The sequence below is a fragment of the Magallana gigas genome, chromosome 10, assembly GCF_963853765.1.
Source record: "Magallana gigas chromosome 10, xbMagGiga1.1, whole genome shotgun sequence".
Lineage (NCBI taxonomy): Eukaryota > Metazoa > Mollusca > Bivalvia > Ostreida > Ostreidae > Magallana > Magallana gigas.
The window spans coordinates 7,569,241-7,597,172 of record NC_088862.1 but is presented as its reverse complement, the minus strand read 5'-3'; the positions used below and the strand labels follow the sequence as shown (position 1 = coordinate 7,597,172).

General features: G+C 33.0%; 1 protein-coding gene across 1 annotated transcript in view; it reads right to left on the bottom strand.

Moving 5' to 3' along the window:
- The window catches only part of LOC136272537 (uncharacterized), a 103,433-nt gene extending 80,175 nt beyond the window's left edge, over window positions 1–23,258 (bottom strand). Inside the window, exons 1-4 of the mRNA XM_066074290.1 lie at window positions 23,186–23,258; window positions 5,084–5,146; window positions 440–626; window positions 96–206 (exon numbers count right to left, since the gene is read on the bottom strand). Coding sequence (XP_065930362.1) covers window positions 96–206; window positions 440–626; window positions 5,084–5,146 — 361 coding nt within the window. The 5' untranslated portion in view covers window positions 23,186–23,258. The remainder of the gene's footprint in view (window positions 1–95; window positions 207–439; window positions 627–5,083; window positions 5,147–23,185) is intronic.
- Between the last annotated feature and the right edge of the window lie 4,674 nt (window positions 23,259–27,932).

Sequence of the window (27,932 nt, the reverse complement as noted above, 5' to 3'; positions counted from 1 at the left end):
GTAAACAATGTCTACAATGCTGTTTGGCAGTGTTGGTATGAAAAACGTTGAACATCATGTTTACATGTATATTTTACTAAAACCATATTACTCACATTTGTAGATTTCTTTGCTCAAATAAAAACTGTCAGGGCACCCGGAAGAAAAACTGTTGTTGCAAGGGATATGATTAAGAATTCCAGAACCAGCTAATTCCAGGCAATTTCCTAAACATCAACAATTTGATTTGATTAGTAAAAGCTATTCAATAACAGTACTAAAGAACCATTTGAGCTTAAATTTAGACAAAAAGAATATAGATAATTTTTACCTTTATGTGAAAATAAAGAATAATCGCAATGGGTGTTCCTTGCTTTCTTTTTTAAACTAGTTTGGCTGAGGAGTTACATGAACATGTCTTATAGTTAACATTGGATTTCCATAAAAATGTTTGACTTACCTTTTTCAAAAAGTATATAACTTCCTCTCGGATAACAAAATTCGACCAGTGATGTTAAATTCCTATTAGGCACACAATGATATCCGTGACTTTTGTTACAGTTCAGTCGAACTGACGACATACTCCATGCTTCCATGTCCAATGGGCATTTCTTAACACGATTTACTTCAAATGCATAGTCAGAAAACTGGAATAATAATTATGTTTTTAGATTTCAAATCTAACAATCATTTTTTTAAACTAATATGTCAATTCCCGTTATCACAAAATGAAACTGAATGACTGGGTACTAATTAGTAATGTCAGAATGTCGACAAAAAAAATCCTGCAGATTTTGCTGATGTTTTGAATTGATACTTTAATAGTTTTTAACGCAAAAAAATCAAAAAAATTTTTAAGTTAACTCAGAAATTAGTATTTACTCAATTTTACTCAAACGAATAAATAAACAATAACACGCACTCAGAATTATTAGAAAAAAAATCAATAGTATTTTCTGGATCACAAACAAGTTTATAAAAATCAAATTTATATATATATATATATATATATATATATATATATATATATATATATATATATATATATATATATATATATATGGAAACAAAATCAATCTAGATCTAAAGTTATAATAAAACATTACAAAATGAACATTTGGGGGGGGGGGGGATTTACTGATACAATATATTAAACAGTTTTTGCTTAGAAATAATAATGTCTTGATCGAGGAGAAGTTTAAGGTCTTAATCGTATTTATAATGATGATAATAATTTATTATTTGACCGTTCAGTAGAATCTAGTCCCACGCGGTTATGTAAAGGCTTCCAACGGCAATGTTTAGATAGTCACTTGTTTGTACTTCATACAATATGACGGCAAAATTAATTTTGACGCCACGATCTGCATTCCATTCGATAGTTCCCAGGAAATGTGTCGTAACGTTAAAAGTAAATTATAATGAAACAGTCATAAAACTTCTTGTTTTCTTTACCTAAATGCTGCCCTTAATGCTAGACAATAAAATCTATTCATATTGATAATCAGTGGCAAATAATCGACAGATTTAAAGCTTCGCTTGGAGCAAAATACTATTTAATAATATTGGTTTAGAGACTCTCCCTGCTACGTGTAAACAACTGAAAGAAGAAATTTTAATGCATGCAAAAACAGCTCGGCGAAGGTGAAAAGATCAATACAATTCAAGAATATTTTAAATTAAATTGGTAGAGAATATAAGTACCAATCATGCTTGGGAAACCAATGGATTTACCACAATTTTAAGTAAAATTGTGCTTTATTTTAATGATTTAGGGAAGTGTTTTACAATATCTTTAATTAACGAAATAAATATTTCAAGCCCAAGCGCAAGACCTTCAAAGTTTATTACATAACAAAGGATTTCCTTTAAAATATTTATGATTTAAAGTCATTAATCACCTGCGCTCATGCGATTTAATTAGATAGTTTGTAATGTAAGGATACACATGTCATGTGACATTGAAGTACATATGACGTCACAAAAAGGCATCAAAAATAATGTTCAACATTGTTGTCAACATATGTTTAAAAAACTTCAAGAAATAATCCCGGTTAAAGCATTTTTTCGTTGATTAAAAAAAAAATTAGTTGTATCCAGTCGTATTTTAGCTCCTGACACCTTAACATTGCTGCGCAACTAATAATTTTGCACCCTGTGCGAAATGCGTCATGGAAGCTGATTGGTATAAACATCTGAGACAGTAATGATGGCAAAGTCAAGTGCTTGTTGGGACTTGTAACTACTACCGAATAAGAACTTTTTTTAAGTTTTGTAAAAATGAAAAAAAAGTCGCATACGGAGCCAGATCTGGTGTGACAAGACGATAACCTCCGACGCCTTCAAAAAATGCTGCAGAAGCTTAAATGTATATGAAGAAGCAATGTCATAAAGTTGACAAATATGTAAGCCAATAAGAGAAATAAAACGTTTTCTCCCAAAAGTTTATTTTGTACAGGTCCAGATTGTATGGCGGATCGTATAGTAGCTCTTCTCTAAAGAGAACCGTCAAGTATCTTTTATATAATAACATATATAACACTAATTTATATACAAAACAAACAAATTAATAATCAAGTTAACAAATTCCATAATACATTTTGCCAGTAAGTTGTACAATAAATTGTGATAAAATCCTGATGACTCTTCATTAAGAGTGTCGTCGATCATTTTTATACGGTAACATACATGACACTCATTTACATAGAAAACAAACATTTAATATTCAATTCACAAGTGAACAGTTTCTATAATTAATTATGCTAATAACTTTTATAATAAATTATGATAAAATCCTGGAATTTCACAAAGGAATTTATAATATAATATGAATTTCTACAGTCTTTAATTTAACGTCACAGTCTTTTTTAAAAGTAATGATATGTTAGCATCAATTTTAGCATTGCTCAATTATTGTTCCTGTATCGGCTTCCCTAAATAGATGCATATTTTGGTTTTGTAAAATCTGTCCTTAATCCGATTAACTGGTTGTTTACTACTTATCAGATTAAAGGTCAATGTATTTAGTCGGTTTATAATTATGATATTAAAATAATTGTCTCAAATCCTATAGGTTTACAAAAATACCTTTAACCTGAGACAGGAATTCATTTATGATACTATTTTTTGAGGTTTCATAACATAACACCGGTAACAATTTTGCCCTTTCTTACTTGACTTTGGACGGCTATACCATCACATACATACAAGAAGAATATCCAACTAGATACGACCTCGTTACGAGTAACGAGTAGGTCTTCCGTCCGATTTTTTTTTTTTAGATAAAATGATACCATGAGATATCGATACAATTTCAAAATTACCCCCCCCCCCCCCCCAAAAAAAAAAAATTTGAAGATAAAGAATAAAAACCCTAATTACGTCAGACATGGGCCTGACGATGACTCTTTCAAACCGATAATGTAGAGATCAACAACTTTGATTTTTATAATGCATAACAAAATATTTATCGTTTTCAAGTTATTCGTAATAGAATTTACGAGTCTCTTGGTCCCTAATTAAAGGGGCCAGCCCCTTTTTCTTGATTTTATTGGATAGAACTTTTGATTCGCTACTACTTTTGTTCTATATGTCTTGTCAAAATATCAACTGATAAAAAGATACTGATCAAAACATATGGAAATTTTGATTCGAAATCTGTACCCCATTTTTGTGCCTAAGCGAGCTCCAAGGAATAGCGCCACTGGTGCAAAACAACTAAATAGTGCATCACTTCAAACCATGCTCTACCTATCCTAAAAATTTCAAAGTCATATCTCTTATAGTTTCTGAGATCAACTCTGCACAAAATTGGTCGTAAAAAATTACAAAATCGACCGTAAATCCGGACCGGAAGTGACGACGACAAAAAATTCAAAAACATATAAAATTCAGATAATTTCCCATCATCTGTGAAAAAATTGTTCAGATCGGTTGAGTAGTTTTCGAGAAATCGCGTGCACAAAATTTGGAAAAAAAAATAATAATAAACAGTACGAAAACAATAAGGTCTTCCGTTGGAAACGGAAGACCTTAATAAAGAGCCATCCTTGTGCTTATAGTTCTTTGGCAATTGTGGTCTTTTTATCGTGATGAGTAAGTCATATTTTGTTTCGAATTCCTCTTACTGGTTCGAAATAGTAAATCTATGTTACGTCAGCAGAATCAGTACTTATAAAATGTCTTAGATTTACTTTAGAAAACATTGTTTAACAATTGCTTATCGGTTTGTATTCGAACCATTTTTTGGTAATCTGCCAATATGAGCAGAACTATTTCGTACCTTTAAATCATGCTTGAAAATGAAATACACTTACGATAGCGATATGTCAACACTTTTGGAAAAACATAATCGTGAATCTGTCATGATTTTCAATTATTTCCTTGACTTTTGGGCCACTTCCCTCGCGTGTTACAGTAACAGGTCAGCCCGAATTTGCTAAAAATCGTTCACTGACTCTAGCCGGTCGAAGTTTATTCCTACGCTTACAAACTGTCATTTAAGATAACTTACACGCCCATAAACGTCCCCCAATTCATTAAAGGCTACGTTCATGAACGATCGAGTTTTGTACAAACCTTTGTTTAAGTTGTAATTTCTTTACTATTCTCAACCCGTTTCACAACCGTTTTTGCGACAGTGGTCAATGACTGGCTCTGTTTAAATGACTTTAAGTATAAAGTTTATGAGGAGCTAAGGGCTCATGTAAATACAGTTTTTAAGACATTAAATTGATTTATTCAAAAGAATTAACGACGAAATCGTGTGTTATCGCACCTAGCTACAATACACATTATGTATCGAACAGCCTTCGTAAATAAATATTGAATTTACTTACACAATTTTAAAACCAACAACAAATATACAGTTTTACTGACTTAATTCCTGTTGGGTTTTTTTTTTTGGGGGGGGGGGGTGTATTTGTTATTGTGTAAAAGCGTTACATTTGATATCAGTTTTAGAAATGGGACAATTGTCATTAATACTTATAAATGAAAAATTTGTAAATTCTTGTTTAAATTTTTATACAAAAATGCATAAGATATATATTTTTATAAACATCTAGGTATGGAACCGATAATATCTGATTAAATGTAAACTTACCGACAAAATACATGATGAAAAAACCAATATCATTACTAAGCAGATAACATCATGGAATGGCATCTATAAAAGAGAGACGTTTGGCAAATTTTATACAATGTATATTAAACGGTTAAATTTCAAGCACGTTAACAATTAGACACATATCATTTTGTAAAAAAAAAATGATGTAGACATTCTATTCAATAATTTTCATGAATTCTCACTGATTTTATTTAATTCTGACATGTAGAGTCAAGATCTTGTTCAATACCGATTTTTTGATCGATTGAAGGAATTTAAAATATATTTATCCATCAAAGATGGACAAATATCAAAAGTTGCCACTTATTTCCTTCATATGTTTTACAAAATGATAGTTTTGTGGAAGGTTCTTAAGACGAAAATGACAAAAACAAACAATTAAATGATATTCAATACACTCCTTTATTCATTACACACATTCTAAACATTTGATAGGTTTGAAAAATATTTTACAGGTTCTTAATGCAACAACATTGAGGAGTGGGATACCTTATACCTTGAAACATGATTTCCATTGTGTTTGTGAAGCATTTTAAGCACCGGGACCCCAATCAAACAAACCTATGGTAATGAAGCATCATTAAAAGAATTAAACTCCGGAACTTTATAGACCTGTGAGCACCTTTTATTTACTAGATTATCACATTTATACCGCATTCATGTAGGTTTCCAAATGACTGAAATACTCCTTAACTCTATCATTGACGGACATAGTTTATATGCCGACAAAGATTATGTACATGTATGTGCAATTATGGCAAATAATGGGGTAATGAGGGAGCCTGCTGTTTAGACCACACATTATATTAGTTATATGGTATTTTATCCTGTGCAAGTGTAAATCTAACAATTCTCATCGCAAAAAATCTAAACATTTGGTACGGTGACAGAGTATTTATGTATATTATGTTTTTGGAGATAGTATACTTTTCGTAAATGTTACAATGTAAGTGTAGTTTCATTCAGACGAAATTTGAGAAGACCCTTTATTTTACATGCATTTTGTTCATTAGTACTGTATATAAGTACTATTTATCTTTCAAATTTATATCTTTAATTTTCTTTATCTATATGATAATATAAGATTTGCTAACTATAGAAATTTTTTTAGCAAAACATATTGTTGACAATGTTTATTTTAGAAATTTAAATTCTATAAATAATGCTTGGATTAGAGAAAAGTAGACAAAGTAGACCCAGATAATGTTTTATGTAGGTATTAAAAACAATTTTGCGAAAAAAAAACCCTCATATCTTGTTAAACTTATAAATATTAAGACAGCTCGATGGTTGTGGCCAATATTGGACTTTGAATCTGAGTCTCTTTCTGAGGAAAAGTTTTATATAAGGATAAAGGGAAACATTTAGATGTTAACGTTAGAATATGTTGATTTATTTTTACACATTATAATCGGATATAGTTAAAGAAATTATTTTGAAATATCTAAGGTAGAACTTCTGGGTATTTTTTAACCACCCAGCCCCCTTTAATTGCAATTCATGGAAGTAGGTACTCAACGGAAGTTGGGGCAATATACCCTGTGTTATAATTATAGTTTGGGACAAACTTAAGGTAAGGTTTGCGGCTTGCACCAAAGTTACATACCATTTTGTTCACTATACTAAAGTCTTTTTTTCATGAAATTCAAATGAATTTTGCCCGTCCCGTTTTATAACTACAAAAGGTCAAAGTTCACGATTTCCAATTTTCATTTTGATGAAATGTAAACATTTTCGTGAAAATATGTACATTTTATATGTGACTATTATGGGGGTTATTTATGCTTAAAATGTTCGAAAATGATATCACTATTAATATCATGATTCTCTTTTATTGATTTCTGATGAACTATCTAAATATAGAATAAAATGCAACAAAAGTCTTAATTTTGGACTACTATTATGTAAACGAAAACATCTTATTTGAAACCTTTCCAAGTCCACCGATTTCAGGAAAAACGTATCTTAGAATATGTGTAATCTGATGTTTCTAAAACACTATTCAAAACCATATGATGCGGATTTCGTTTTCGTGGAAATTGATAAAATGCTTGTGTCCTATTATTTTTTCATTGAAACTAAAAAAACCAGCGAAATAAAAAAAAACTGAAATCAATTATGACGTCATATAAATTATGACGTCATAACTGAAATAAAGGGAAGTTGGTGTTACGTCACAATGAAAATGTGTGAGTTATCTCCCTGTAACCGCGAACCTTACCTTAATGGCAAAGACAAGTGTTTGAGTTCATTGTTTAGAGTTTTTTGTATTAAAAAGAAACTTAAAAAATATAAATTTTCATTGTTACATTGTTACGGGAAAAACTAAAATATTAGATTTTACCTCCAAGACAAAAGTCTTAAATAAAAGTATCAAAATTCTTTAAATTCAGAAAAATGTATATCATCGTAAAAAAAAAGATCTTTAAACCTTCTAAACTTTCCTGAACAAAAGTAAGCTCTTCATTTGGAAACGAAAGTCTTTTAAGATATATGAAAATGTTAGAGAATTGAATAAGCCAATAAGCAGCAGTTATCTATAATAGAATAACGAAATGATGTTTTGGAATAAAGTTTTCACTTATGATTGGGCTGTTTGGATATATTTTTTGTAAAAGATTTATAAAATACACATCAGTTTCAATATACATGTAATTTGCTAGTTATAGTAATCTGTTGTTTGATTTTAAATATACAAACTATTCCAACTATTACATACAGGGCATATTATTTGTGCAATCTAATTAAGAATTTTGAACAAACATGAGTTCAAGGTAAAGAGATGCATGTCAGAATCCATTTACCTCATGTATATAGTTTTTGTACTTATTGTGTTTCTTATTTTGGGATGAAATGGCATTAACCTAGACAAAGTCGAAAAACCTAGATAGAGTGTCGTGCTTTAACAATTTTACATTTTTAAAATCTTTTTAAAAATTTCTAGGAGATATTTTACGGTCTACAATAGCTTCACATTTTCAAAAAGTAATTTCCTTGCTTAAAGCTAATTGAATCAACGTACTAATGAGTGTTATATGGTTAATGCTGTCTATATCAGGGTCACTCAGAGACATTATGTCCACAATTAAAGTATTGAAAATCATAACAGGCTGGGTATGTTTCATTACTCATGAACATGTTATAACCACCTTTAACCAGCACTAAAATTCGTATGCCAAATTAATGAATCATAAATAAGTAAATAAATCATGAACTTGGTTTAAGGTAGTACTGACATAGAAATAAAAGCGTTTAGCAATATTTTTGTCATAATTGTCAAAGAAGCAGTTTTCGTATGTTGGAACCTATCACCTTAAGGTAGCTCGCTGGTTTACTGCTTGTGAGAAAACATACCCTGAAAGGACTATGTACGGTATTGTGCATTTTTGCCCCCAAAATTAAAGTTTAATAACGAGGTTTAAAAATAAGATGGAAGATAGTTAACATCATATTAAAAATAAGGGTGTAAAATGTTATCACCACAGTGACGTCATAATGTAAAAATGACGTCATTAAGATTGCCTTATTTTGATAAATTGATGTTTTGCTGCAAAATGTGGGTGTTTTTCGATGGTTTTTCGACTGGGAAACATCGAGCACAGGCTTGCTCAAGTACCATTTTTTAGTATAATGTGTATAATTATCTGATGAAAAACATATGTTAAAATCATACTTGAGCAGACCTGTGCTATATATTTCCGAATCCAAAATATAAAGCAAAAATGAGAATATTTTCATTTGTTTGCAAATCTGCGGGAATTAAGTTTTTTTGGGTGACGTCATAGATACACAGCTAATGAGCAATGATAACTAAAATCAAGATTAAGGAGATACGCATCCACTGTACAATGATTTTTAAAGATTTGATTTTTATACGATACTATTTAAAAATTAGCTAAAATCGGGGGCAGATATTTGAGTGAGTTTTATTTCTAAAATTTATTTGATAAGATACGTCTGTGTGGTAATAATGTTATTATGATTCAAACACAGTGTCGCTGATAAAACCACGCAACGCTATGTAAATGAAATATATAGTAAAAATGCACATCTTAGTCAAAAACTGCATTTCAAAAACTATATGCTCCAAACTTTTAAACGATCTAGACGAACTGAATTTTACTCAACACAATAACAGAAGAGATATTTTTGAATCAAAATTTTGAACTAAAAAATAATCAAAATGTGTATCAGCCAATTTTTCGCAAATAACTTTGAAGATTTACAAGATTTTACAAAAACCTATATTTCCATCACGACGTTAGTCCGACGCCATCAATTTCTTACGTCCGAGAACCAAAAATGAAAATGACAAGACTAGCTGATTAACACATATTAGAACATGCAAATCTAATTAACATTATTATGAATGTTTTTGAATTCATAAATGCAATTAATGTAAGGTTGTAAAGAGAAGAAACATGGCTACTTTTCTTTTTATGAAACTCAATAAGTCAATCATTCTATGCAAAAATAATTACCATACAACTATTGACATATTAATAAGTTTGTAATCGTTACTATACGATAACTAGCTAATAAAGCCAAAATAATTTTAATAGTAGATCGGTATTTGAAAATATAGAATTTATAATTGTAAAACGAGCGAAGTTCATGCATACGGTTCAAGGTATTTACAATGTACTTGTCTAAACATGAATTTAGATGAAAGAGTTCCAACGCACACTCAAACCCTATGGAACTAAAGTCACATGTCTAATTTTTTAGCACTTGATAACTATGGATGTTTGTATCATAAACTGCCATTTAGCTTTTTGAAATATTTCAGTTTATGTTTCTAAAGATCATTTGTTATATTTTTTAAAGAAATGTATGAGTTTGCTATGACGGTCAACTCTTTGCATCGAATCCTATTGTGACATAAGCAAACCTGCGAGCTACGTTAAGGGGGGACAGGACAGTTATCCCGCGATTAAAGGCCCTGTCACACCAAGTTGCGTCCCCACGACGTGTTCACAGCGTTGGAAAATTCATGGAATCGCAGTAGGATCGCAAGGAAAATTCAGAAAAAAATGTACACTTTTATTTGAAAATTTAGTGAGTGGTGATGTCACGGCGTCCTGACGGCGACCGAGGCGTTCTTAAACCCCTGTCACACCGGAGCTGCGTTCTCAGGGCGATCCCGCTGCGTCCTTAAATAATGTAAATTGCCAAGGTAAACGCAGTAGAGTCTCCTACAGTGCCGTAACAACGCAACGGCATCTTCGTCCGTCGCGGTGGGATTTGTAGGGTGAAAATAAAGTTTTCAAATTTTGACATTTGTGTATGGTGTCATATCTCTGCCCCTTGTGTGCAAGTTATTTGTTTGTCAAATATGTCGACATGCAAATTTTTTTTATGTTGACATGTTTGTAGATTTGAGAGATGCAGTAATCTTATCAAACCCTTTGCCTTGCAGAAATATTAGAAATATTCTTACGAATGGCTGAACATTAATCAGTTTTAAAAACTCATGTTTAATGGCATGATGTAAATGTAGTTTTTAAAAAAAGATAACCATAAAAACATGGAAGAGTCTTTAAAACACTAGCTAGAATAACCAACTTTGTTATTGCATGTTTCTGCTGGACACTTTGCCGAATTAATTTTTTCTGGAATATGAGCACTTATAGTGTTCATAGGTTTTAAACTGGAAAGTAAGCCACGTTTGACATGGTTTTTTTTCTCCAAAAACCATAAACAATAGATTTAAAAGAGCTTAACAAAAATGGGCAGTTATTTAGAGAATGCTTATGAGTGTATTCAAAAGGGGCAAATGGAAAGAATACACTCTATCCAAAAATCGTACTTATAAATTGATTGGTTTTGGTCACTGAATTACTTTTGAAAATTTATTCTGATATTTTTGGGGGTTTTAATAAATGTCATGAAATTTTTTATACCATAGACAACATAATTAATATTTTCAGTAATATCAATTCGTTAACATTCTGAAGTATTCTATTTTTTATTTTTTATTGACCAAAGGAGCCATGTGGCTCATTAGGTTTATAATACACATAATTAATAGGATGGTAGAGAGAGAGAGAGAGAGAGAGAGAGAGAGAGAGAGAGAGAGAGAGAGAGTTAACATTGTACAGTATCCTTTTGAAAATGTATATCTCTCTCCATTTATCTTTGAGGGGTTTCCTCAATACAAAGATAGCATACGGAATAAAAATGTAAAATTATTTAGCAAGGAACCAAAAAAAAAATATCCACTGTATTTTCAAGTTACAAATATCAGCAATGTGTGTCTGTATGTGTGTATATAAAATGTAAGCAAAGGAAGTATTATTTCGTTATTTACAAAGTACAGAAATTTCAGTGGTAAATTCAGTTTAACAGAGAGAGAGAGAGAGAGAGAGAGAGAGAGAGAGAGAGAGATCCCCAATTAACAACAAGCTGTATCGTTTATACCTTCCCATCTCCAGTTTGGGATAGCCTTATTACACCTGCCGTGTATACACGAGAGCTATTGTTGGCGTGTTTATACTTGCAACAATACACAAGGGATGTTATTATCAATATGAAAGAATTCTTACCTTACCTTTAATCAATATTTGGTATGCAATTACAAAGTGTAATTATGAATAAAAATATTTGTAAAAATATTAAGGCATCTAGACTATTCTTCGGCTATTTCAATTTTCAAATTTTCGCTGGCTGTATTTATAACAATACATGTATTAGCTGATCTGTACATTAGTGTGGAATTTTTCATTCCTTTCCACCTATAGATTGGACCAGTATTATTAATATACCTGTGTTCCCCCTATATTATAAAAATCAGAATCCGTAAAGGGCGGGGTAGCGTAGTGCACCCATAACTTCATTTCTTTTCTTTTGATTCAAATTTTTACAAGTTTCCTAAAAAGTAGGGGAGGGGGGGGGGGGGGGTAGGCCAACGCCATGATAATTCAGTTTTCTGTAAATTTAAGAAAACTGTTTGCTGCGATAAAAAGTGGGAGGCCAGCACCCAATATCCCCCCCCCCCCCAAATTTCAGTACAACCCTCGCTTATATAATAGCCTTATTTTTGTACAATAATACATGTAGATCCTGTATAAATAAAATCCATTTTTCCCCTGAATATTCTTATGTTTATAACCATTAGTCCCTTTTCTAACAGGGTGATTTTATAGTCATATCATATGTTGAGTATTGCAGTTCTCAAAAAGATCCTTAACAATAGTTTATATATATGGGATACAAACCTAGATCAAACTCTGAACCTTCTTGTGAGGCCAAAGAATTGTCCTGGGGCAAAAGTCTTAACAATTATAAAGAATCATCTGGCTGATTAGTTTCTGAGAAGAAGATTTTTAAAGATTTACTCTATATATTCCTTTGTTAAACTTTGACCCCCCCCCCCCCCCCCATTGTGGCCCCACCCTACCCCTGGGGATCATGATTTTCACAACTTTGAATGTACACTACCTGAGGATGCTTCCACACAAGTTTCAGCCTTCCTGGCTGATTAGTTTCTGAGAAGAGATTTTTAAAGATTTACTCTGTATATTCCTATGTTAAACTTTGTGAGCTATAAATATAACCATTAAAAAAAAAGGATGGTACAAGTACAATCTTTAGTTATCAATCAAATCTAGATCATACTTTTTTTTAAAATTTCGTACATACTTTTATTCCCTTTTCTTGTCTAGATTCAATGTACATTGGTAATATTGAGAGTTGATCCCTTCTTTTGTTTGTTTGTTTGTATTTTTGTTGCATTAGAATGAGCGTTTATTATTAACGTTGTACTCCACATCTTAAGCACAACTTTAACCCATTATTTTTATTCATGTTTTACACATTAATTATATACCACCATCATAGCGTTACATGTATTAAAATAATGAATTCTGATTGAATGAAATATGACGTGTGTACCTGAACATACATATACATAATTGAAAATGCATTAATTCTGTAACACAGCATATCGTCAGAAATTTTTAAGATATATTTGTCATGTTGTGAATTTTGAATTTACCGGGTGACAGTAAATACAAAATTCACAACATGACAACTGTTGTGAATTTTGTATTTACTGCCCCCCGGTAAATTCAAAATTCACAACATGACATATTTATGGACAAACACGACGTTCCTCAGTTTAAGATAATTTTTCTTGATATAAAATTTCTTCTTTACTTGCAATTCAGAGTGCATAACTAGGCTATTTTTGGAGTTAGATATTTTGATTTTGTCGTTTAATAGCATGCAAAATGCAATTGAATGCTTATAGATAATGTCATTGACATTTTCAACATAAACTATACACCGTATTGTTATAGAAAACTATCAAATAACTTGAATATGCAAATTTGGAATTACAGAAATGTAAATTTTCACATTGCGGAGATAGAAAAAGTTGAAAATAACAATGATAGGTCGTGTCTGACCTTACATTACCGATAAACTTTAATTAGATTTTATACCTTTTGAATAACATTTATTATCCTAATATAGTTCATTGTGGTATCATTGTGGTTCATTGCGGTTCATTGTGGATAAAAGACGCGCCGAAAAGAAGTATTTCTTGTACAGAGGTGCAAACATTAGTTTAATTTCATTTGTGTATCAGAGTTAGACCCTAATTTTCAATCTACGGAAATTTGTTATTGCAACTCTTTTGCAGCATTAATTAGATTTTGTCAGTGTAACTATATATGACTTGATAGTCAATATTTCCTGTAGGAGAAATGTAAGGTGAACCTGTAGATTAACAGATGCACGATTCAAATGATATTTTTTAAAAATATCTTAAGTCACACAAGACGTTACTCAATTTTAGGTTCTTTTCCATGAAAGATTAATCTTTATTAAATCGGACGCGAAACATCTCGGTGCGAACATGTGTTCGGAGAGAAACCCTCCGGTCGTTACCAATAAAGTTATATAAGGATTAAGCATTTTTTAAACAAAGGCCTTGAACTTGCACAACTGACCCTAGGTTAATTTCATGACATATCCTCGGGTCGTAAGCAATCTTTATATGAAATAAAAAACTTGTTATGTTTCTCCATCAGAAGTATATGAAGCAGATACAAAGTAGAGCTTTTTCTTCCAAAGAACATGGACTTACAAAAATGACCGTGCGTCAAGGTCATGGTTCACCCTGAGGTCAAAAGCAATTTTTATTTTAAGTAAGAACTTTCATTGTTTCTCCATAAAAAAAAAAGATATGGATCGGGAACGATTTTGCACGTTTCCCGCCAGTGACCCTGCCCTAATGAACTTTTGGCAATTTCATGACACACACTCAGGTATAAACAATGTTTGTGTGAAGTAAGAACTTTCAGTGTTTCTTCATAAGTATTAAGATATTAACCAGACACTGTACAGACAGACGGATTGACAAGATGATTCCTATAACCCTCCCTCCCCTCCCCCAATAAACTTTGTTTAGGGGTGGGGGTCAGGTGGGGTTAAAATATATGCTTTTAAATGATGCCTAGGTATTATTAAGTTAATCTTATTTGGTGTCTGGTTGGGACTTAATTGTTCATTAAGTACATGTATATTCTTGTATCAATGAGATTTGTTTCTGTACAATTTGAAAAATTAAAATTCATTGGTGAATGAATCATTGCACATAGCTCATTTCAAGTTTATTGTGGTTCGTGAGGGTATCAATGAAATTTGGTTGGAATTTCAATGGGTTCACTGGGTAATCAATCGGAGAAAAAAAAACGGCGTGTAATTGATCTTTCATTCATTTGTGTAACAAATTGTTACATAAAATTCAATAAGTGTATCAATTATATACATACTTAGTATCATTGTGGTATTTAAAGTTCATTGGGGTATCATTGGGGTTCATTGGGGTATCATTGGGGTATCATTGGGGTTTATTGGGGTATCATTGGGGTTCATTGGGGTTCATTGGGGTATCATTGGGGTTCATTGGGGTAAAAAGACGCACCCGCCTTGAACATTTAAGAACGCCATGCGACGGCGCGCACTTTGAACATGCACAAAGTACGCGCCGTGGCTCGGCGTTCTGATAAACACGCCGTAAAAGCGTAGAGAGGTCGCCGTGACAGCGCCGTAAGATCTCCAACAGCGCCACGAGAGCTCCGTGGGCGCGCTCAAGGAACGCAGCTAATCGCAGTGTAGACGCAGTTATAAGTCAATTGCGCTTGCACGGAGACCTCACGGAGTCCTTTGGGATCTTACTGCGTCTCTATCGCGCTCTCACTGCGCATCCACAGCGTTTTAACAAGTTGTTTTCCATTTGGCTGCGTTCACACAGCGACCCGAAAGAGCTGTTGCTGCGTTCATCGCGCTCTCGTGACGTTTTAATGCGTTTATACCGCGCTCCCACGGCGTTTCTTAGTGCGTTGTCATCAAGACCACGAAAACTCGAAAAATGGCTGTTGTACAATAGCAAGCGATGTTATAATTATCAAACTGGATGTAGATGACTATGTGATAAGTAGGATTTGCTAATATTCCAAGACCAATCAATGGAAGTAGATGGAATTCATGCCATTTGGTTATGATGTTTTCACATATCTTTTCTATGTTTTCTAATAACTGATAACGGATTTTTTTTGTAGACCTGACCACTAAGAGTTTAATCCTAGTCCTTCACAAATTGTTTACAAGTAACTATGTTTCAATTACAATGTACCTTTTCATAAAATCAAAATAAATTTTTAATCATTTTAATCATCGTTCAACTCGACGCTCGGCTGTCTCCGTAAATCTCCGACAAGCAGAGAGTCTCTCTTGCTTGTCGGAGATTTACGGTATCAGCCGAGAGTTTGGTTGAACGAGACTAGAGTTCAATATTGCTTGGATCCATACAATTTTCGAGAAATATTTCTATTACTGATACATAGTTTGATTGAATTGATTTTATCTTTAAATATTATGTAACATGATTCATATGGGGGTTTCTCGACATTCTTGTCGAAAAAGTCCAAAACTTCATATTACAAAAATGTGCGTAATTCAAATAAAAATTAGAAGCTACATGTATTTGCCATGCAGAATAACATATCATTGATTTTAAAATAAATAAACATCGACTAAATCAACTCCCGTCAGTTCTTCAGTACTTTGATTTTGTTATTACAGTATCAATTTTTTTTCCACACAAACCATTTATCTTAGAAAGTTATGAACTTTCTCCTAATTACACCAGCAGAATCAGTCTCCTTTCAAAGTTAGAAATATTCAAAGTAAATAAAAATAATTTCTTTTTGGGCAAACAAAAAAAAAAAAAACCAAAATGCATCACAGGAATGTTTGGAAAAAGAAACCGTTTGGTTTCGTCCCCCGAATGATTGGGGTTTTTCAACCCGCATGCTATGCATCGATTGTAAAGAAAGTAAAATTTTCAATTTTGTCCTGGATTTCATTTAATGGCTGAAAAATGACTTTTTTTTGCAAATAAAAATGGTTTTAAAAACGTCATTTTTTTTTGCAGTAGCCAAAGATCTTCTAAAATATGATTGGGGTGTCATATTGAAGTGTGATCAGGTTCCAGATTTTTTTTTATTAAGGGGATCAGTGGGCAACAAAAAAGTATGGTTCCCAGAACTCCTCTTACAACTTTTGGAGTAGCTACGTCATCTCTTGGGATATAATTGGGGCTGTCCTATATATGTGCAATAAGGTTTTAAAATTTAAATTTCATCCTGGGAGTAAAATAGTAGCAGAAAATTGACGTTTATCACACAAAAAAAACCCACATAGATCCAAGAACTGCTCTTATGATTTAATGGATAGACACATCATATCTTGGGATATAATAGGGACTGTTCTATAGAAGTGCAGTAAGGTTTTAAAAATTTAAGTTTTATCCAGGGAGTCCAATAGTAGCAGAAAATTGACGTTTATCACTCCAAAAAAGCATAGATCCTATAGAACTCCTTTTATGATATAATGGATAGATACATCATTTCTTGGGATATGATAGGGACTGTTCTATGGATGTGCATTACGGTTTTGAAAAATTAAATTTAACCCTGAGGCCCATTACCTACATACCGTTTGATGCCCATTAAGGATCAATAATATATATGGTTAAGGGGTGGGGATCTCAACCGTTTTCGAGATATTCATGCACTTCCTGTTCGAGGGGGTCACTATAAAAATATCTCCCTTGCAAGGTAAAAAAAGCGTCATGAAAATAATATATGTTGTTGTGAACATCTTAATGTAAATGTGTTAAAAAAAGCAAAAAAAAATCACTGACAAATAATTTTTCACTGCAACGTCTTGTCCCCCCCCCCCCCACCTCTCTCTCTCTCTCTCTCTCTCTCTCTTTCTCTCTCTCTCTCTCTCTCTCTCTCTCTCTCTCTCTCTCTCTCTCTCTCTCTCTCTCTCTCTCTCTCTCTCTCTCTCTCTCTCTCTCTCTCTCTCTCTTCCCTGTCCTAAACCATCAAACATGTATTGTTGATTGACTGTACAAGTACATTGTATATATAATAAATGAATTTTTTTTTTTGGGGGGGGGGGGGGAACAACAACAATGCATTGGAGGATGGGAGAAGGGGAGTTATGGATAATACCTCACAAAATTGTATCAATATGATTAGTTTAAATTTCTTGGAATTTTTGTTAAAACATTTGTAACTTTTTTGCGACCCCCCCCCCCCCCAAAAAAAAAATTAGGGTTCAGTTCGTTCCGTTCAAAATTCATCTTTTAATATTTGAATTAAAATAAATGTCGCCTTTCAGCATAAAATGGGGCCCAATACGTACTGCCTCCCTTGTTGCCTTAATAATTATGAGTAATAAGAAACAAAGTGAGAATATTTTATACATAAGTTATCTTTCTTATCAAAGGGACACTCCACCTGAAAATTCCCTTTCCCCAGCACGAAAATCTATATATATCAGTCTTTGTTTGACAATTCATTCACCAATGAATATTGCTTATTTTATTCCAACAATTATTCTTTCATGATTGTTGTTCGTTAATTATCACACAATTTAATTCCTCAATGTATATAAATTTGTTTTTCATTTGTTTTCTTTTTTAATTACGGAATGGCTTTGCAACAGTAGCACCCGTCCACCAGCACAGATTTCTAAACACACACGAGCAGACCTGACAATTTGTTGCCGATGAAATTATAAAACCGCGATATATAAAGTTAACCAAGCTGAGCATACATTTCGTAAATGAAATATCGTCTTTAGATAATAAAGCTATATAATATGTTTTCACGAATTATTCATGGTAAAGAATCAAGTGTAGCTCAGCAGATTTCGAAACAAGTTAAATCCCGCATTTGCGACGAGAGAAGAGACGCAACTGTAAACAATCAATTTGTGGCAATGTAAGTGTGTTTGTGTGTGTGTTTGCTACGGATATGAAAAACTATTTACAGCGATTTCTTTACAAGTTCGGTGTTTATAACTTCAAAATCAACTGAACAGAGTGAAAATTCCAGTAATTTCAAAGTCAGATACTTTGTCGGGATACTGGGTAACCACTTTATATTCTTGTTTATAGCGGGGTCATTTTCACGGGGGTCATTTTTCTTTACGTTAAACATGAAGAAAAATGATCCCTGGGTCTTTTGTAGACGAAAAAAATCCAATTATTCTACAGCAAGGTGGTCATTATTCTACGTTGAAAAATGACCCCCGGTCATTATTCTACGGGGGTAAATTTTCTTCATTACACCGGCAGCAAAATGTCTGATATTGTACATATGTAACACTCAATGACTAGTACATGTATTTAAGCATTGAATCATTATTTTTTGAAAGATGTGGTCTCATAACTGCAACGGTGCGTGCATACATATTGAATAACGCGCGCTAGCGCGTTATGAAAATTTGTTTGCACACACCGTTGCAGTTATGAGACCACATCTTTTAAGAAATAATGATTCAATGCTTATATTTACATTTTTTTTAACATGTGTTCTCTTTCCACAAATATGATTTACATGTATTCTAAAAAATCTCGGGCTTATTGAACGTGTAATGCGCAATTAACGGAAGAGCCTTTGGAACAGCCGAATTATGGTGTCAAAAATAGTGCACAGCGTTTTAAATTCTAATAACACAATTTTATTTTTCATTCTGTAATTTGATGAATCTATTTTTTGGTATACTAAGAAATTAACCAATTGAATTCATAAAAATCTTTTAAAAAATATTAACATCCATGAAATATTAATCAGCCCAAGTATAATATCAGGTCGTGATCCGGTTTGAGTCGAGAGGAGAGTCAGTCATGTTCTGAAGGAAGACTGAATGTATTCATACGCACCAGATTTGGTGATTGGGTCTTCTGTGTTATGCGTAAATATCACTCAAATCGATCATTGCAATTTAATAGGGGGAAAGAAAGTGAATGTAAATATGCATTTATGTGTAGAAGACAATCCAGGAAAAGTGTTGCTTGATTACACCCCCCCACCCCCCCCCCCCACCCCCACCCCTGTACATACCAAAGCATATGGTATTTGAAAGAAAAAAAATTGGTGTGCAAATATATATTTTTTTATTTCAATCAATGTTGCACTCTTTGTTCGAATCAATTTCGATGTCTTAAATATGTGTCTCTTCTACAACCACTACAACCTCGCTTGCGAATCCCAAACATTTGCGTGCATTTGAGTCAATACTGGTGCGCTGTCCTAGCTATATTCCTTGTCTGCGCGTGTTCTAAATTGTATATACATGTATCAGGCACTTTAGACTGAGTTCCAGAATTATCCGATATCTTGATAAGCAAATACTATCAATTATAAAAAGTCTTCAAAGTTATAACCTATCATAGCAAAATTAATATGAATTCTTTTAAAGCTCTAAATTTTAATTCAAATTCTTTATTTATCATTAAGGGTACTCAAAGAAGTAACAAGATTGTATGATAAACATTCATAATGTACAATTAACACATCCAAACGATAGTATGATTGAAAGGTTACAGATATAAACATTAGCATTCATGTACACCTATATGCTTGATACATGTATGTATATTTATATATACATGTACATGTATTTAACGCTCATATGTAGACATGTCAAAATACATACAAAATTAAATGGTTTATCTCATGATGAAAAATTTATCATTGACTCAGAAATACAAACTGATCATAAGGCAAATATTAATGTCTATTAAATGCATTTTATGCGAAGGAAATTCTTATGTCTCGGCAACTACCAGGTTTAAGTTCACACTCGTACAAATTCCGTTTTTAAGCCTTATTTTTTCATAGGTAATTAGTAAATAGTAATTTTCAACTTGGAAAGAAATATATTAGTTACAGATTTATGATAATCTTAAAACAAAAGAAATTTTCTCCCGATTCAGCGGTATTAAAGCACAATCAAATATTGGTTTAAATATTTGTTTATCTTTGTTAAAGGGATTTAAGAACATATAATATAACATTGATTCGTTATCGATCAAATACAAATCAAAAACGTATGCATGCATACAAATGTTATTACTTATAATACTTAAAATTATCAACCAGAGAGATAATGCCTAATGCTGACTTTAAATATCTAATTTAGAAAAGGGTTAAGATGACTGTTCTGATAATTGTATAATATGAATGTCCTTAAACATGTCCGTTGGTTTCACCAGGTACCACAATTTGAATAAAAGTCACTTCCTATTATAGTTTTCTCATTATACATGTAACTTTTTCCATAATATCTGCTATTCAAATAGCTATCTACACATATGTCTGTTAGAAGTCGAGCAAACCCAATTTCTTTTAATGGCCAACTGGACAGCCAGCCCCTTAAGAATATTCCCAGCATAACTGTATTATGCGAAATGTCCTATTTTTGCCAGGCTAACTAAGCATGTTAAATGTCGTGTAAACCCAATTCCTTTTGAGAGTCAACTGGACTGTCACATAGCCCCCTCCTCGCCAAAAATGAAGGAGGTTAGCCAGCCCCTTCAAAGAAATCCCATAATAACTGGATTATACGAAATGTCCTATTTTCGCCAGGCTAGCTAAGCCTCTAACTGGTCTTGTAATCCCCATTCCTTTCGAGGGTCGACTGGACCCTCATGGGGCCCTATCATAAACAAATATGAAGGCCCACTTATAGGATACAGGGTGTAAGCTAGCCACATGAAAGAAATCACATTATAACTGTATTATACAAAATGTCCTATATTTGCCATGGTAGCTAAGCCTCTTACTGGTCGTGTAAACCCAATTCCTTTTGAGGGTCGACTAGGCCGCCCCGGGGCCGCATCCTCACTAAATAGGAAGGCCCATATATGATATACAGGGTGTAAGCCAGCCCCTTGAAAGAAATTCCTTTATAACTGTATTATATGAAATTACCTATTTTCGCCAGGCTATCTAAGCCTCTTACTGGTCCTTAGACTGCTTGATTCTGGTCGTGTAAAACCAATTCCTTTTGAGTGTGGACTGGACTCTCCCGGGGCCCCATCCACACCAAATATGAAGGCCCAAATATGGGATATAGGGTGTAAGACAGCCCCTTGAAAGAAATCTCATTATAAGTGTATTATACGAATGTCCTATTTTCGCCAGGCTAGCTAAGCTTCTTACAGGTCGTGTAAATTATGTCAATGTTCAGGTCTGGTCAGCAAGAAACATTTTTGACTATATAACTCTTTCTTTCAATTAAAAAGGGAATTTTATATGGAATTTTGAATTAACGTTTAAAAGCATTTTTACGATAATTTGAATATCGAACCGACCACAGAATTCTATTTGCGATTCGAATAGGAAATAGCGAAAAGCAAATAGCTAATAGAACTCCAACTTCTGAATGCCTTTGTAACAGGATGTTTTAAGAGTCATAAAACATAAAAAGCATTACAGTTCTCAAGAATAATTTGGGGTTGAACTGTTTGCATGTGAATTTTAAGTTAATCAATAATCTTAACAGTTCATGTCATACAAAGTATAATGGTCTATATGATTATTATAAACAAAATTAAATTATGCCCCCTCCCCTCGGCGGTTATTTAGATATCAAGGAACGTCGAAGAATTTGAGAGAGAGAGAGAGAGAGAGAGAGAGAGAGAGAGAGAGCGGTCCCTGTTTGTAGGTGTGTACTTTCCCACTTTCACTTTCAGTTTGAGTATATGCAATATCTGCATTTTTTTTATCTGTTTAGTTTTTCTCTTTATTCTCTTTTATTTAGTTCAAAACGTCTATTGTTTATTTCCTCCCTACTCATATAGTTACTGTACATGCATGCATAATTAGCTTAAAATTGGATCGATATGACAGTAAAGTTGGCTCTTAAAAACAAATCATATGTCAATGAGGCAGTATATATATATATATATATATATATATATATATATATATATATATATATATATATATATATATATATATATATATATATATGCTGAAATAGCTAGTACACGCATTACAGATGTTTGATCCACCTCTGGATTTATCGCGGGAAATATAGCGCGAGAGCACTGTGCCGTCATCCATGAACTTTTTTGTCTTTGTTTACGTATCTCAACTAAATAGGAAGGTATTGAAGTATGTAACAAATCTCTTGGGTCTCGCCAAAGCTTGTGCGGTACTCAAAACGTGTCTTTAAACCTCAAGACACCATGGTTTCAGATATCAAGAAACGTCGAAGAATTCTTGAGAGAGAGAGAGAGAGAGAGCGGTCCCTGTTTGTTGGTGTGTACTTTCCCACTTTCACTTTCAGTTTGAGTATATGCAATATCTGCATTTTTTTTTATCTGTTTAGTTTTTCTCTTTATTCTCTTTTATTTAGTTCAAAACGTCTATTGTTTATTTCCTCCCTACTCATATAGTTACTGTACTGTTTTCATCGTTTTCTTTTTCCAAAGCGTCATGTTACTACGGCGGCCATTTTGAATTTGGATGATCACTAATGGCACATCACTGTACATGTTATGATTTATAAATAGCATAACGTAATGGTTCTTCCAGTTACGTGTGTCTCATTTATAAACAGTATTCGTAAACTTTATCTTTAAATATACATCAAAGAGCAATGTGTTGTTTCGCAAAGGGCAAACATCTTCAGTTTATTTTCTAAAACAAATATGATTATTATTAATAATTAAATTGTAAGGTACTCTTTAACCATTCTTACCTTATTTGAAATTTTAAAGACAACCGTCTTCTTGGATGATTTTGACACTCTACCCCTGAAATCTGTCCTTTCAAATGAGGTCATGCAAAACTCTTATCGGAGACGGTTGGCCTCTCTTATTGGGGAGTTAGGGGCGTCAAAAGTTTGTTGTCAATAACTTGTAAAGGAATACAAATTTCTAATGCGTTATTGAAGCAAAGTTGTAAAGAAATTAATTCCGAATCCGAACCTGCACTAACTGATACATGCGTAAAGAATTCCCAAATGTTTTTATTCATATATAACTTTTCATTTCATAAACATGAAACTCTTTGACTTTATTCTTGTTGTCTGTTTCAAAACTGTGCCCCTCTCTATATTTAGATGCATTACGAGACTCAGGTAACCGATCGATAGCAGAGTCGCGCGCTGTACTCAGGCCGCTGTAACGACGAAAAGTGACCCCCGTAGAATATTGACCCGGGGGTCAAATTTCTACGGAGAAAACTGACCCAGGGTCAGTATTCTATGACAAGTAGGGTCCTTTTTCTACAGTAGAAAACCATTCAAGACCTGTAGATCTACGACTCCCCACACGTTGAAAACTGACCCCCATAAAATTTTGACCCCACTTATAAACTACATAGAAATACTAGTAATAAAAATTAAAGGCGATACATTTAGCACTCATGTTAAGTGTCGGGGGGGGGGGGGGGCAGCGAAAGCATGTGAAAGATTAGACAGAACTGCCGTTTTACCCTTTTACATAATATAACATCATCATTTTGAATAAAGCGATGTCTGTGTTAATCTTGAAGTTCTTGCTTGCTTTGTGGCCTTGCCCCATCACTAAACCTTTTGAGGGTTGTATACCCCCGAGGTATATGCATTATGATGTGCTCGACCGCGCTCCCTATTTGCATTACGCTCGTTTTTCTAAATAGGCCTCATTATTATAGTAGATGATTTTATAGACAAACCTAAATTTAATAACTACGTATTGCATATTTTTAGAAGAAAAAAAAACAGAAGACAGTTGTGAAATTTCGACAAATAACGCGGATTTTTTTAGTGTTTGACAACCAAACATAACACCGTCACACCAACAGACTTATCTTACAGGTACACAGAAGACAGCGACTCGCGTGTAAATTTGGAATTTGGATTTATCACAATTGCGCTAACGTTACACAAAATGTTTGATGACTTTTTTTATATGCTCAGTAAAGTTGTTTAGTACAGGCATGTAACATCGTTTTTTAAAGGAAATAGGACAGACTAATCCGAAATCAGGACAAGCGAAAAGAAGAAAAAAATGGTTCCAATGCATGGTTTTCTACAATACACGGCCGTCATATAAAGCAAAATGTGTATTACTGCCATGGCAAATGTGCACTGACAATTCAAACGAACACGGGATTGCTTCCGATAGAACATTTTCTTTTAAAGCAAAACAAAATACTGATTTACGATGCAGATAATATTATCATCGTGATGATTTTAAAAAGTGAACTTAATATTTGTAAACGATTATATTTAAATCCAAAGCCGCTTATTTTAAGTTAAAGATTATACAAGCAATAGCTTTCCAAAAAGCTTGCCTGACTACCCAAATTTATTTAATGGAAGCATGCATGTATCAGTTAGGCTATCTATAAGAAATGAATTTTAATTTTCGCTGCGGATCATAATTATTAAACTGAACGTGCAGATAAATTTAAGAAGCAATTTCAATCTTTTTCTTCGATCGAGTGCATGTACATGTACATGTATGTATATCACTGGAAATTAAATCATTTCATTATTTTAAATTATTTTAGGAATGTTCATGTATTGAAAGTGTGTGTGAGTGGGGGTGGGTAGCTTCATTCAAAAGCGGGGGAGGGGGGTGGTTACATTACCTTTAATATAATTAAATTTTCAAAGAACTACGTGTTGATACATTTAACAAAATTCTTGTACACTGAGATTAGTACTCTTAAATACGCAGAAAGTAAAGGTGTGTTAATTGTGCTCAAGCGTTGTTGGATTTTTTTCATTGTGATTTTGTGTGTTGTGCCATGGCGAGACGACTTTCCGTTCGTGAGGACACACATTATGTTGTGAAATATCTGTGTGACTGTAATATTCAGATCAGGAGCCGTGTGTTTTTTAAGACTGAGTCTCCGATCTTAGTTGGCAAGGAGTACGACGTTCAGTAGTACGAAAGATGTCGATCGTGCCATTCCGGATCTGAGGCCGATATGCGATCTAAGAAGGAACTGGAAGAACCAACCCCACCAAGTTCTCCTGTGTCTCCTAGGTCCCCTTCCCCATCGCCATTGCCAAAACCAAAACGGAGGAAGATAGAGAAGTCCACGGTAAGTTGGTAGTGTGTAAAGTTTAGAGATTTCAAACTAAACATAAATAGGATTAAGAATGTTTTCCTACGGAATAAGAAGTTTGAGATCTGTATATCTTTTCGTTTTCTTAGAAAAATTCCATATTACACATAAAAAATGTGTTCAGAAATGTTCAGTTTTGATAACGGTATAACTGTTGTGATAGCCGTCATTACACACATTCTGCGACATTTTTTTTCTCTATTTTCTTTTAATAAATAAAAAAACCGATATAAACTTCATTAACATATTGACTTTATTGATAACATACATGCGAACTTTGTTTTCAATTAATTGTGAAATCATGACATTCATAAATACATTCATAAAAATCTGTCGTACACACCATGTGCTCTGGCCCAACTTGGACTCGCCCACTAATCGGCAAGCAAAAATTATGAATGAGACATATTATGTCCTTCTTTACCATTCACGCAACAGCTGAGATCTCAGATAAATCCATCGGCATAGATCCATAGGAAGGGTGTCAACTAAGAACTACATATATTATACCTTGGATTGAATGTTTTAGAAGAAATCTATCGAATTAACATACACACTTAATTGACTAGCAATTGTTTGATGTATATTTAGTACGACACGCGAATGAAACCCTTTTCCAGATGAATTAAATCGCCCAATTGATCGAAAATCGGGTCACACCCCACTCCGGCGAATTACTTCTACGTAGCTCCTCCAGTAAATATTCGAATTATATGAATATATATTTCTTTTAATTAATCCAAACTGATGATTCTTTCTTAATGATGATAATCCAACACCAACTTTTATATACTTACATTGTACCGTAATAGACAATGGGTATCATCTTGTTGCGATGACCCCCCCCCCCCCTTTTTTTTGACCGTTCAAATATGGCAATCTATTTTTAAATCAGGATTACACACGTGCATGGTGAAAAGCCCTGTTGCAACCACTATTGAAATAAAACCACTATTGAAATAATTCATTTCAATAGTGGTTGAGAATGCATTTCATTAGAAAAATCACTTTGCAAATTTCCATAAAACATGATATATCTATAGAAAGAGAAAAGTAAAGAACAGATATGAACACAATTTTATATGTTTATCTGCGAGGATTGGTTATTTCTGCACAACAGTGAACATCCTAAAATTAGTACATTTATATCATATATCGATTACTATTACCGTGAAATATGCAAGTCTTTAGTACCTTAATTGTGTATTTGAATTAGTTGTTAGATAAAAACAAATGTATATGCATGTTTATCTGCAAGAATTGGTTATTTACATGTACTTCTACACAGCAGTGAAACTTGTAACATAATTGTGTATTTGATATTATTCGTTAGATTTCCTGCATTTCAAAATAGTTTGCAAATATGATTTACAACTTCTTTCTTTCCAAATGCGTTACAATAGTGATTACATAGTTATATTATTTTATAAAGTAATTCATTCCCATCAACTAAAAAAAATTTAATAGTAGTTGAACTTTAATGGTGTCTGTAAAATAGTTTTTATCATGAAATACATCCTCAACCTCTATTAAAATCATTACTTCAATAGTGGTTGTATTTCAATAGTGGTTGCAAAGTGATTTTTCTAATGAAATAAGTCCCCAACCACTATTGAAATAATTTATTTCAATAGTTGTTTTATTTCAATAGTGGTTGCAAGGTGATTTTTCTAATGAAATACATTCCCAACCACTATTGAAATAATTTATTTTAATAGTGGTTTTATTTCAATAGTGGTTGCAACAAAGCCCTTTTACTTGAAAACTCTTGCTCGTTGTTGCTTATTACATCCCATATAATGTTTTCATCAATTATGAATATAAATGTTGACACATTAAAGATGCATTGTCATGACGTCAGACATAAATTACTTGTGGGTGGAATGAAAACAGTTTCACATGTTATATGACATAAAGATAACATAAAGATAACAATATTCAAGGGCTTTCCGTCATTTTCAATCAATGATAAAAAGGACTCTCAAAATAAGAAAATAGACGCAAAGTAAACTGCATTGAATTTCACGGTATATGTTCACATTGTATGATGTGTCTCAAAAGTTCCTATTTTGGACTCGTCCACTATACTTCGAAAAAATTAATGAATGAGACATTCTGGCGCGGAGTCAATTTCCAATTTCCATTAACAGTTCAATTCTTTATTCGCTCAAGACCAGTTCACTGGTATTTGAGGTTCAAAATCAGTATATACAAATGTACACGAATACAGTCAAGGATCACATGTACATTAGAAGTACTAGTAATAATGACAAAAAAAAAAGTTAAAATCACAATACAATAGGTTGTTAAAGTTGGTTTCTGGAAGAACAGACTTTGAAAATTTTCTTAATAAATATTGACAAGTTTTTTAGTTTTTCTACATT